This window comes from Jaculus jaculus, chromosome 1 (genome assembly GCF_020740685.1).
Source record: "Jaculus jaculus isolate mJacJac1 chromosome 1, mJacJac1.mat.Y.cur, whole genome shotgun sequence".
NCBI classification, from domain to species: domain Eukaryota; kingdom Metazoa; phylum Chordata; class Mammalia; order Rodentia; family Dipodidae; genus Jaculus; species Jaculus jaculus.
In genome coordinates this window covers 338,886,057-338,899,752 of record NC_059102.1, presented here as the reverse complement: position 1 = coordinate 338,899,752, position 13,696 = coordinate 338,886,057, and the positions used below count along the sequence as shown (strand labels likewise).

At 42.7% G+C, this 13,696-nt stretch overlaps 1 protein-coding gene across 3 annotated transcripts in view; it reads left to right on the top strand.

The window, feature by feature from the left end:
* Positions 1–2,185, top strand: part of Gpatch2 (G-patch domain containing 2) — a 176,109-nt gene extending 173,924 nt beyond the window's left edge. The window contains exon 11 of one of the 3 annotated variants that reach the window (XM_045149781.1): positions 1,943–2,185. In XM_045149781.1, the coding sequence (XP_045005716.1) occupies positions 1,943–2,040 (98 nt within the window). In that variant the 3' untranslated portion in view covers positions 2,041–2,185. The remainder of the gene's footprint in view (positions 1–1,942) is intronic. The other 2 variants (XM_045149814.1, XM_045149803.1) reach the window with 2 other exon arrangements.
* Positions 2,186–13,696: the final 11,511 nt, after the last annotated feature.

The window sequence follows — 13,696 nt, the reverse complement described above, 5'->3', positions numbered from 1 at the left end:
GACATACTCGGTATTGACTAGGCTTGGCAAGGGAGTATCTTCCCTCCCTTTCCAGTACAATGTTGATGTTGAAGGATACACTGCATTCAAACTTGTTTACTTTTATTTTTAAATTATCTCCTACTTATTAAAAGTAGCCAAGTGTGGCAGCACGTGTTTGTGCCTGTAATCCCCGCACTGGAGAGGCTGAGACAGAAGGATTGGCGTGAATTCCGGGACAGCCTGGAGTACATAGTAAGCCCTGTGTAGAAATGAAAGAGGTAAATACATAGAAAGAAAGGAAGAAAGAAAGAGAGGAAGGAAGAAAGAATATCAACTTCTAACTAAAATGTGCCCATAAATTGGGCCCAGCATTTGAGCGTCTGTATTTTAGGGCTCATGCGGGGTTATCACTGAGAGACGTTAAGGCAGCAGCATTAAAGGCACATGTTGCATACATGTGTACATAGAGGCACATTGCAACACACATTTGTATGAAGCAGATGAACCATCACAAAATGCTGAACTGTAGTCATGCTCCACATGGCAAGCTGGAGTTCTCATAATCTGGGGGATTAAGTACTTAGTTTTAGTCTTGCATAGATAGTTCATAGAAGAGAGAAATCACTTGATATGCTTTTCTAAACCATTCTCACCTGTATTTTGTGGTTTCAATAGAAAGAGTATCTACACTCTTTAAAACGAAGTTAGCAAAGTCCATTTTGGTTTTGTCTCTTTCCTTTCACGTGGAAAGCTGCTCGTGGTAGAAAACCAGCCACGTGGCAGAGGAGCAGCAAGGAAGTGAGAAACAGCACGGTGGAGAGAAGGCTGCACACAGTAGCCTCTGACTTTATGCTCCAACTGTCTCCCTCTTAACGTGTGTAACGACGGTACTGAGGTGCGACCTAGGGCCTCACACATGCTAGACAGGCACTGTAGCCCTGCACACACGCCCAGCCATTTTCTCTTAACCCTAACGTAATAAGAGATAGAGATGAGCGTAAATTTAAAATATGTTTTTAGAACTGGGTGTTTATTTCTGCAATGTGCTGCTTACCTGGTATGCATGAGGGTCTGGATTTTAAGCCCCATCACTGCAAATGCATATACATACATGTATGTAGGTATGCAGTGTTGCAGTCAGGTTCACATTGCTGGCAGAAATCACCTGACCAAGAGCAGCTTGTGGGGGAAAAAAGGCTTGTTTTGGCTTACAGACTCAAGGGGAAGTTCCATGATGGCAGGGAGAAAGTAAGGCATGAGCAGAGGGTGGACATCATCTCCTGGCCACCATCAGGTGGACACCAGGAACAGGAAAGTGTGTCAAACACTGGCAAAGTGAAACTGGCTATAACACCCATAAGCCCATCCCCAGCAATACAATCTTATAATCCCTCCAGGAGGTATTGGTTCCCAAATCTCCATCAGCTGGGGACCTAGCATTCAGAACACCTAAGTTTGTGGGGGATACCTGAATCTAACCATGACCATAGGTAGGTAGGCATATGACTACCCGTGGACAGTTAACATTTAGTAATCAGTAAGTTGTAACTAAGCTCTAAAAATGTTTAATATGTCACAAAATTGAAGCAGAAAGGTGGTCAATCACTTGCCTCAGAAATTTGTCTGTAGCTGGTCCTGACGTGTTCTGGCCCACACACCTGGCATAAGATCTCTCTCTAGTCAAGTGTTCTATGACTAATGCCACAAGGTGCGCTTGCCTTCTCTCTGACGACTCAAAAGCAATCAGAGTCCCATGTGTTCCAACCGCTCCATTTCCTTCTGCAAAGTTGTAGCTCTGTCAGCCTGCCCAGACACTGTGATATTTTGTAATAATCACCAAAGTGTTGAGTTTAGTTTGTGCTTTGTTTGCTATCAGAGACATCTCAGTCCTCATGGTTACTAAATTTTATCTTCCCAAAAAGTGATAGTTATAACAAGTAGATTTTTTTTAATCCAACAGGTATTAAATACTCATTTATGGAACCATCTTGCAGTAATACATACTCACCTGACAAGTGGACCGCGAAGGCTCCTTCTGCCGGGCTCCTCCTGCGCTAGGACTCATTACTTCACACACCTGACACCCTAAGTAGATCCAGGATGGTCTCCAGTGAGGGGCTGCATTAACGGCCAAGAGTATGTGGTCTACTCCCGCCCGAGCTTTAGCTGTGCCGAGAGCTGTCTCTTGGCTTTCTTGTCAGACAGTTTTACTCATTCTCAGATTCATACACCTAACTCTAGTTGCAATAACACAATGGCATGTGTTTACTTCTTAATGTTTGAAGGATGAAGTCAATTACTGATTAAATACTATTTTTGAACCTTCAGAATCAATCAGTACAACAACGCATATATAATGCTTGATGTTTCTACTATAGCATTGTCTTAATGAAAATAGTCTAACCCTCTTTGACCTATTTGCATGCTTCTAAAAAATGTCTAATTTCTCTGTGTACTAATGCATGCCTGTATTTCCAGCACTTGAGAGGTAGAGGCAGGAGGAGCAGGAATTTTGGCCAGCCCAGGCTACGTGAGGCCCTGTGTAGAAAAAAAATAAAAACCCTAAGAAGAAATTTCTTGTTAAAGTAGCATGATCAGTAAAAGTAGAATGATAAGCAGTAAACTAACTGAATTTATATTTTCCAAAAGAAAACAATTTCTTCAAAGCCCCCAAGAAGTGGATTTCTTCATACACCATAATTTCATAGTTAGGGTGGGTAGATTAAGTTGGGGGGGGGACCAGTTCTCCTAGCCGACTACATGGCTAACCCAGGATGCTGGATCCAGTACGGAACCTCTGGGTGTAATCCATGTTTCAGGCAAGAGGAATGAATGGAATTCAGAACTTGATAACCCTGGAATTGCAAAACCATGGTGTTTTCAGTAAACACACTTCTGTGCTGTATCCGTTCTCAGAGACAGTGCCTCAGTGGTGCAAAGTCCATTCATTGCGGTTCATAGTCTTGGTTCTTGAATCACTAGCATCTCCACACACCTGTCCTTCTTTTGTATCATTTCTGATGCCTCTCCTGCTTTTTGAGCTGCATCTTGGTCTACTTTGCATATCCTAATGTCACAGGTCACGCAGGCAGCCAATGTATCTGAGTCCCACTCCTTCCATTGTGATTCTCCACCAGGTCCCTTCACAGCTCAGCTAGAAACAAGTGGCAGATTTTTCCTCCCCGACTCACTGAGTAATTGTCTGTGCTTAGTGACAGATGTGCAAGATAGCAGCTTCTTCAGGAAAAAATTAACAGTTTGTCCAGCATGTCAGCTTGCTCTTTTTAGTGCTTGGGAGGTCTTGGCCCCATTATGGATGATTTAGAAATTGAGGCAAGCAAAACCCAGCTGCCTGCGCTGAAAGCCTTCGTTAGCTGGTCTCATCTGCATTCCAGGACACACTTGCATCCAGAAATTGGTGGAGGCCCCTCTGGCCACAAGATGAGTGTGGGCTGACAATGCCTTGATCTGTTGAGAGAGAATAAATGGGTTTTTCAGAAGATGAGGAAATATCACCATTACTGGCCAATTTACGGCATTTTATCTGTTCTTCAAACATGTCACTTTTGTTATTGTTGCGTGGTAATTACATAGTGAAACGAAAAGAAAACAAACTCTGGTTACGTATTCAGATGGATTGCAAAATCATATAATCCTGATAAATGCCCATTTATGATACACACGGATGAAAGGTTCATTTTAATTTTGAATGGCTAGCTCGGCCATAAATAGGATATAGGATTAAATTCCAGAGAATCTGATTACATCAAAACAAATAGTCTTTCTCTTCCCTTGTTCAGATTCAGGGAGATAGAAAAGGGCATTTTTACAAAGAGGATGGGCCTGAAGGAACAGACATGAACTACGAATTGCATCTCAGGACAATGAGAGTTCATCTTGCCCTGGGGACTGCTCAGTCCTAAAGGCTTGCTGAGATGTACGGAGACCTCGACTGAAATAGTTGCAACTTGGAGGAATAATCTGTTGTCTCCATCTTTGCAGTCTCAATAAAACATTTGTAACCAGAAGTCCAGTGATTTCCTTCTGTTCCTCTTTCTAAGATGATTTCTCCTCATTCCAGGCCAGTTAGCATAAAGGAGTATTTCTGCTGTAGTTTTGCTGAGCATGCTGATAACAGAAACCACAGAGAAGGCAGCCAGCACCCTGGAATCATTGTTTAAAGTGTCTGGTGCGTGAATGGAGTCCTTGCTAAGGAGCCCAGCAGAAGGAGCCTTTATGACCCACTCGCTCGTCAGTGTGTTTTACTGTGAGCAGCAGAATAGATGAATGTCTTACACCCACTAGCTCCCAACTTTGGTACAACAAAGTAAGAGAGGTACGTCGGCACCTAAATGCCTGGCCTAGTGGGGCACATGTCACTTCTGTTCCTGATCCATTGGCCATAAGGAGACACATGAGTCCACTGAACCACAGAAAAGCTTTCCGTAGGAGGGGACCATGGGTATCTGATGAACATAGACCAGTCCTGTCTTATAGCCTTAGTGGGATATGTCGAGACTCTTACTTATCATATCCATTCAGTATAAGCCACCCTTCTTTGTTTTTTTTAAGCTAGAGTCTTGCTCTAGCCAAGGCTGCCATGGAATTCACTGTGTTGTCTCAGGGTGACCTCAAACTCACCACGATCCTCCTACCTCTGCCTCCCTAGTGATGGGATGAAAGGTTGCACCACCATGCCTGGCCAGCATCTGCCACATTTCATGGAACCTAATATGCTAACAGTTTTAAGACATACCTGATTTAATGGAGACAGAATCTGCACTACCTGTAGTGACATTTACCAACATCAGAAATGCTTTAAAAGCAATAAAATATGGGCTGGAGAGATGGCTTAGCGGCTAAGTGCTTGCCTGTGAAGCCTAAGGACCCCAGTTCAAGGCTCAATTCCCCAGGACCCAGGTTAGCCAGATGCACAAGGGGGCCCACACATCTGGAATTTGTTTGCAGTGGCTGGAGGCCCTGGCATGCCCATTCTCTCTCTGTCTCTCTCTGTCTACCTCTTTCTCTCTCTGTTACTCTCAAATAAGTAAATAAAAATAAATGAAAAAAATTAAAAGCAATAAAATATACATTTATAAGTTTTGAACAATGGATCAGGAGGACAAAGACGTTTCAGGGAGGCTAGATGGCAGGGCAGGATGGAGCTGCTCCTTTGGGAACGGTTGACCGGCCACCACTTTGTGCGCTGAGACCAGGGAAATCTACAGGCTTTGTTTGTATTCCCAGTGGCCCTCCATGCCCACCCTTAACATGTGTCTTATATGGGCTTCGCTGTACCAGTTCCAAGCTCTCTGCTGAATGGAGGGGTAATAATAGCTACCTGGTGATGCCATGTGAACTGAGGTAATGTATGTAAAACACTCCTGCAAGTGTCTGGCACATAGCAGACATTTTGAAATCAGGAACCTTTGCTTTCCCTATTTCTAATGAAGTGACAAATTATACCTACTTATTTATGCTTTTACCTAAAATGTTGAGGGGAGAGAGTTGGAGAGAATTGTTAACTTATGTTTTACTTTGCTAATTTCTTAATTTCATGGCCATTAGTGGACATAGCTTTGGTAATACACTTCTGTATGACTCCAAATGAGATTAGGATTTAAAAACTGCATTCACCTAAAAACTATAAACAGTAAAACTAGAGGACTCAACCACCTGCAGCCAATGAATAATTTCTTATCATCTACATGTAACTCACCAAGCATGTTGGCATGCCCACCCAGAGTGCCATGCCCACTGGAACATACCTTGGTGCACTTTGGCCTCTGAGCTTATAAACTGAGCATACAGAACCCTTCCTAGTCTTGCTGGGCAAGGACATCATCCCAGGACTCTCAGAAAAACTAGTGCTTTAACAATTTGTTCAGACTGAAAAATATCTGTCTTTTACAATTCTTTCGAGAATGTTTACTAGACTGTGCCTGCTAGACTGCAGTGTGTAAGACTCACACGGGGAGTATTTTAAAATTTGAGGTTACCAAACTGTTTCCAGTGATACATGTAACAATGACAGGAAAATGAAGACAGACTGCCATAGAGGGACCCGTTGAGGTTCTGCCCATGTCTAGGCACCGTGTTTCCTGGAGAGCTTTGTTAGAGTGCATTGCCTAAGTCCTCATTCTCATCTTATTCTGCCTTCAATTCTCTGCTGAAGAAGATTTCAAGAAGTGAAAATGAGAACTGATAGCTCATACTAGCCTTAGTGGCTCTTGAGTGGAAGAATCACTGAGAACGAGGGAAGCAAGTCTATAAACGAGGCAAGGGACAGAGGAGAAGAACAGAGAGAACAAAGACAGAAAGACACCAGAGGTCTCTGCGGTCTAGACGGCCTGTCTGGAGATTGTCTATTGCTCTCTTTAAAGCAGACAAGGAGATAGACTTCTCTGTGGAAACCCTGACCTCTCTTTCTTGGGACTGACCTGCAAGTATCCGATGGAATACTTACCAATATTAAACATGTTATTCATAGACAAATCACATTGCACAGAGAATTGTCATGTAGTGAAGGAGCACCTGGTTCCCCTGATGTAGCATTTTTCATCTTATTTACAGATCATTAAATACTTAACAGAGGGAAAAAGTAAAAACTGAAGTATTCAGGCCACTATTTATTAAATATCCATCATGGCTTCAGATCAAACAAATCTGAAATCATAATAAGTTAATTGTCCCATTTTTAGATTTTTATGTTAGCAGATAAGAAGGTAAAATAACAGCCTGTCTGGGTTAATAGTGGACTCTTGAGCATTATGCCATGGCTATAATTCTTTCCTAAGGATGTAGTCTTGGTCCCACAAGGCACCCCTTTATATCGTAATAAATGTCCAATTTTTCTACAGGCTAAATTAAGAGGCTTCCTGTTACGTCCATATAATCCTAATACTCTGTTGGATGTTGGATAATATTTAAATGCATTATAAAACACTGGACAGCACTGCTACACTTGACCTATTGAATTTCCTTTGATTGTGCAATCTTCTAAGAATGTATAGTCTTAAAGGAGCAGTTACACCTTCTAATGCTTAATGTGGGTCTATCAGTAGCAAAAAAATAAAAATAAAATAAAAAATGAGTGTGTTAAAGGACTTGGCCTCATTTTTCCTTTAAAAAAAAAATCAAGTCTAACTCTATCTAACTCTAATCCTGTCATTCCTATCTCTGTAGAAGGCCCATTACTTCAAGGGAACATTCTAAAACTAGAAAAGAATTCTGAATGCTACTTTGCTTTTGAAACATGTTAAGGAACATAAAACTTATAGTATTCTTCATTAAACCATTTTACAACTTTTCCAGAGTAAAAATAGAGCATAGCAAAGCTGGGAAAAACAACTTTGATCTTTCTGTCCTGAATTATGGCTTCTGGTTTATTGAATAATCAGGCAAGTGAAACTGCTGCTGGTGGCTGAGGGTCTGGAGGCCACTGCTGGGGAGACTTCCTTCCTTCTCAGTCAGCAGCCCAGCCTGCTCACACATCATGCTCACGGCCTGCCTCCAACCCCTCACAGAGGAGACCCAGAGCTCCCTCTATAGGAAAGAGGCAAATAAGGGCAGATGGCAAACAGCAACTCTTTAGTCTCATGGTCTATATCCTTCTTAGGTACGGGACACAGAGGCAATGAGTCTCCACAAAAGAAGAACTGGCCAGGAAATGAGAGACACCCTTCAGATCTGTCTGCCCATCACAAGTTTAGGAAAATCTGTTTTCAATACCCAGGTTTACAAAATGAAGAAGCTGGAAAGAAAAGGATACTGGGCACTCAAATATAATTCTCCAGTGAATTTCACAAGTATAACTGCCTCACAAGGCGCCTTCTTGTTTTAAGGACTATGTGGTACTTCCCTTATGCAGATAAGTGGGAAAAAAATCTCATTACTAAATGATCAGAAAGTAATACTTATGAATATGCAATGTTATCATCTATAGATAACTTTTTAAATAACATTGAATAAAAGCTTTTTATTTAACCTAATGAGTATTTCGTCTGTCTTTGTATAAAAACAGCGTTTGTGTTGTAGCAAGGATTTTGAAATGTTTTGTTTAGATACATATCCCCGTAGAAGTTGTGTCTGACATTAATGTGAAACACTGATCGCTGTAGAGGCATACCAGCTCAGCTCATTTTTCAGGTACCACAGATTGAGAACTGGTGGAGTCCATGTAATGAGTAATGCCCTCTACTAAGCATTTGTTCCAAAACATGCTAGTTTCCAATTTACAGATTCAGAATGACACCAACTTGGCAATATGACCTTGAATGGAAACCAAAGCATGAACCCCAGGACAGTGAGGATGAAAGTGAAGAAAGGCTCTTCTTTTAAGGAATGAAGTTCCGGGGCCAGCGACCTTCGCTCCATACACAATTTGAAGAATTACATTGAGTTCAGAAAATCAAGACAAGTGATGAAAGGTTAAAATACAGGCAATATAAATGCAGAGTGTGCCAAGTAGTTGCTGCAGAGGGCTTAGCAACCCTGAGAGTATGTTGAAAATCAACACCCAAAATGAATAGAATGGTTTCAAGACTTACAACTTCTAGGATGTGAAAGACATTGCTCAGCTCAAAGTTACAAAAACCAAAAGGAGCAACTATGCCTTCTACTGATTGATCTTGCAGGAAGGAAAACATAACAGTATCTACTTTTAATGGACAACATTGAACCAGTCAAAGGAGGACCTAATTATAGGAAATAGAAAATCTCAACCTGAATCAGCTGAACCCCTTATTGAAGTAGCTGGAGGCAACAGTTCAGCCCAGTTCTCTCTAGCTGGGGTGACAGGCAAACACTAACCACCTAGAGTTTACCCTCTATTCTCTATCTCCAAACCACATTTGGGAGTAGGTCAGGCCAGCAAAGGCTGCATCCCATGCTGAGCATAGGACTTCTGGCCGTTCTTGTGTTGATGGGCAGAGTAAGGTTTCGCTGTAGTCTTTCCTAGGTGCTGACGGTGTTGACACAGGCTCTCACTATGTAGCCCAGGGACCTGGAACTTGAGATCCTGCTGAAATGGCTTTCATAGTGCTGGGATTGCAAGCATTCACTACCATTTCCAGCTTTTGCTTCAATTTTTAATTGGAATTTTTCAGCTGGGAAAGTAACCAAAGTGTCCCAGAGATAGTTGGGCTAGGTAATGCACTGGCTGCAGAGTGAAAAATGTGAAGGTTGCCGTATTCTGCTGCTGCAAAGTGTGCCCGCTCTGTCAGGTAATTAGTGTCGCTTGCTAGGTACTTATGGAGTTTGTATCATAAGGAAACTAAGGGATTTAAAGAATTTTCACAATACTCACTGCCCACAAGTGACTTAGAATCTTTTTTAGAAGATGATTTCAGGGGTGACTCAAAGCATTTCATGAGCAAGGTGCCCCAGGCGCTGGCCAATGAAGGAGACAACTATCTGTGGTTGTTTGAGGTAGATGTCCCTGTGAACCCATGTGTTCTGAATGCTTGGTCTTCACCTGATGGCAGTTTGGAAGGTGGGATCTTGCTGGAGGAGACGTGTTGTTGGGGGCAGGTCAGGGGTGTTATACCCAGCTCAACATTCCCAGAGCTTGCTCGCTCTCTGGCTACTGTTTTCCCCCTACTGTGGCAGAAAGGAAGTCCAGTCTCTGCTCCTGATGCTCATACCCTCCCTTGCCATTCTGAAGCTTCCTCTTGAAGCTCTGAGTTAAAATAAACCCTTTCCTCCCATCAGCTGCTATTGGGTGTTTTAACTCAAAAACAAGAAGGTGACCACAACTCTATCTAATCTAAGCAGACAGTAGCTCTACATAATGGGTACAGCGTACAAATCCACTTTGGTAAATGCAACTCAGTACACATATGTTTTAAAAGAAAAAACAGTGGGAATAAAAGTGTGTCTGAACTATTATGTTGATTCCAAACAAGCACCAATACGTAGGATGGAAAATAAATGCTGTTATAGGTTGCCTTTCTGTGTGTTCATGGCAGACATCATCAATCAATAATGACACTCCATAATGAGGCAGCTTCGGGGTCCTTGGCAACCTCTCCCAAGCACCAGAGAAAACCCTTGGGAGGAATTCATTTACAATCTCATACAGACCCCATAGAAGAATTATATCAAGGTTCTTAATCACACTTTATTATATTCTCAGTAATCTTGATTCTGAACATGATGACCCCTTCCAAATATACTTATTTTATTTTTTCTATTCCCTTGTTTTCTATGGTCCTCTTGTCTAGCTACATAGATGCCCCAATAGTTTGAGTCCACTTGGAATTAGGGAAATTCCCCTTTTCAGAGTAACTTCCTTCCCATCAATCTCACTTTTAATATACCTTCACGCACCTTCCTCAATGTTAGCAAAGTGAAAACAGCACGCTCATTTTCTTTGGCAATAAGGTTGCTTTGTTTGCTTATCATGCAGTTTGCATCTACTTTCTATCACCGTATCTGTATGTGTTAAACTTCTCAGCTCTGTGTGTTTATATACACATATATATGTATATTATTAGTTTCATACTGAACAAACATTGGTCTATAGCTGAAAATTAACTATATGGATAGATGAATAAAGGAAAGAAAGAAATTCTACAGGTCCAAAGATGTTATGCAAAACTGTGTAACGTTTGAATTTACCTCAGACTTCAGAATGTTAACGCAAGCATTGTTTCATGCTCAATGTGAGAATGACTGTTTGCACAATTTTATTTGATGAAAAATACTGCTTTCAAGCAAATGCACTAGAAATGAGTGCAAATATTTCACACAGGCTGCCTCTGGCTACATTTCTTAACTAAAAAAAGAAAGTTCACAAAAATCTGTAAACGAAATGCCTGCTAGAGGTGACAAGTAAATGTAACTCACATGCCTGCTGGTGAGTACCATTTCTCAGTGACGATAGCTGGCATTTTGCAGAAGCTTACCTGGTGTCAAACCTGCTGGGGACTGTGTTCTGATTTAGAAATAAAGGATTGACTCAGAGGTGTCTATAAAGTCATTCTGTGGGATGATAAATCCCAACTTTAACACGAAAATAAGAGGGAACCCATTAGCCCTGGCTGCTGTTTGGACCTGGCGCTTAACTCAATCTCTGCAGGCTGTCAGCATGGCTGCAGGGAGGAGGTCACGGGGCAGGCTTGGATGCGCTCAGCAGAGGCAGCCGAGCTCTGCTTGTTGCCTGCAGAGGAGCCCCCCATCTTAGACCCTGTGTGAATGAATGGCCCCTAAGTACACAAAGTGGTTTTTGAAATATGAATACGAGCTCAGCTATCATCTACAAAATTGTGGTTCATGGAGTAGAAATTATGAAGAAATCCCATTTTTCACTGTTTTATTGGCAGGCATCCTTAAGTGAGCCTGAGTCTTTCCATAATACACTGTCATCGGACACGATTGTTTCAGAATATGGCCTCCGTGTTTGATTGCAGGGTCTGCAGGCTACAGACGGTGGGAGTGCATAGCTTAAGCTTCTTCACTTATTGCCTGCTGGTGTTCAAATATAGGATTTGGCAATTTAGCCTAAAGCCTTCGTCTCTTCTGCTGCATCCACCCGCTCTGGGAGGAGTGGAGACATGGCTTTCCATAGTCAAAAGGAGGCCCTTAAAGCTGAAATCAGAAGCAAGGAGTGGGCCAGCCGCATGCATAATCCACTCGTAAAATGCAGTCTGATGGACCCCTTGCTAGAGCTGAACTTTGGACTCCCCACCACTGAAGTAAAAAACATAAAGAACGGCCAAATCCTCATAAATGCTGAAAGAAGCAGCTGGTTGCCAAAAGACACCGTGATGATGGGAATAAAAGTAAAACCAAAGCCGAGTGCAGAAAGGCTTCTGTCCAGTAAGTGGAGAATTGATGGGAAGAAGGCGATCAAAGCCCCACTGGTGTTCTGCAGCTCAGCAGCAGGAGGCAGGGGAATGGCGAAATCAGAGACTGTCTTGATACCCTCCAGATAATAGCCCACCACGTACTTTACAGCCCCTGTGGTAACGTGCTCTCCTGAGCTCGGTATAGGTTATTCCAATTTCCTTCTCCAACAGAAGACTCCCCAGGTAACAACATGGGTGGGACAGGGGTCTGTGCTCACCCTGCTTGGCAACTGAAGCCCCATCAGCTATTAACAGCCTCCTCCAGAATTTCTCTAGTCAGCAGCCTGGCTCGATGGGACGGTTGGAGTCATGTTCATAGAATGTTGCTTAACCATGTCCACATACAGATATACAACATAAACAATGACTGCTAAAATTTAGGATTTAAAATTATCTGGAAAATGGTTGGTGCCTACACCTCAGTGTAAAATCTCTATTTGGAGATTTTTTTATGAGAAAGAGAGAGACGGGGGAGGGGGGAGAGAGAGAGAGAGAGAGAGAAAGAAAGAGAGGGAATGGGCATACCAGTGCCTCTGCAAATGAACACCAGGTACATGTGCCACCATGTCCATGTGGCTTATGTGGGTTCTGAGGAATCGAACCTAGGTTGTTAGGCATTGGAGGCAAGTGCCTTAACCACTAAGCCATGTCTTCTATTTGGAGATTTTGAGAGAAATTAGTTAACTTTATTTTCTGGCCTAACATGATGTTCAATCTACCAAGGAAAGATGAGCATTGAGCTCTGGGGTACAGCAGGATGAGAAAACACCAGCTCCCACTACACAGCCCTGGCCTGTCACTCCTATTGGATCCCAGTACACAGCTCTGGCCATCACTGGCTTGTGATGTTACTGTTCATTGAATGATTCTTTGAAAACACAGGATGAAATTTAATTACCAATGTGACAATGGTATGAGGAGGTGGGATGTCGAGAGGTGACATTCTGGTAGGTCCACACTCATGCTCAGAATAATGGTCGTGCCATGGCAAGGGCTCAGCTTCCCAAGAGGAGAGCGATCCGAAGTGAGTCAGGCTTCCCAGCCTGCCCTGGCCCTCTTCCTTCTCGTTCTTGTCCCACGAGGCCTCCGTCCACCACGCTGTCACAGTAAGACTTCCCTTGCCAGAGGGAATCCTCTGATCTTAGAATTCGTAGCTTCCAGGCCTGAAAGAAATTTTTGGCATCTAAGTTATCTAGGCTGTGGAATTCTGTTAAAGTCCAGAAAGTGGGCAGCCCAAACTTTTAGACACTTCACTTTCCTCCTATCACTGCCCATTTTCCCAAGGGATATGGGAGGATCACAAAAATTAGCATTTTGTGAAAATTGAAATGTGATGTAGCTCTGCACAAAAGTGTTTGCCCAGTGTTTTAGGAGCTAGGCGTGGTGGTGCTCATCTGTACCGCCACCGCCTGGAAGGCGCATGTGCTTCAGCCAGTTTGGGCTGCATAGCAGGACCCTGTCTCGTAAGAGGAAGCATGGTCATTAGCTAACTAATGAATGAATGAAAGGTTTAGAGTTGGGCAGATAGTAATAGCTGTGTGGTAGAGTGTCTGGCTAGCATGTGTGAAACTTGTGTCCAATCTTGCTCAGTGCATAAATAAATGAATAATGCATAAATACACACATACATAAAGGAGACGGCTCACTACGTAAAGTGATTGCTGCCCAGGCACAAAGACCTGGCTTCAGACCCGGTACCCATATAAAAGCCGAGCATAGCAGTACATACTTTTAATCCCCACACTGGGGAAGCAGAAATAGTAGGATCCCAGGAGCTCAATGTCTTGGTAGTATAGCTGAATTGGTGAGTTTTAGATTCAGTGAAAGGCCTATTCTCAAAAACAACAGAAATAACATGGATTCAG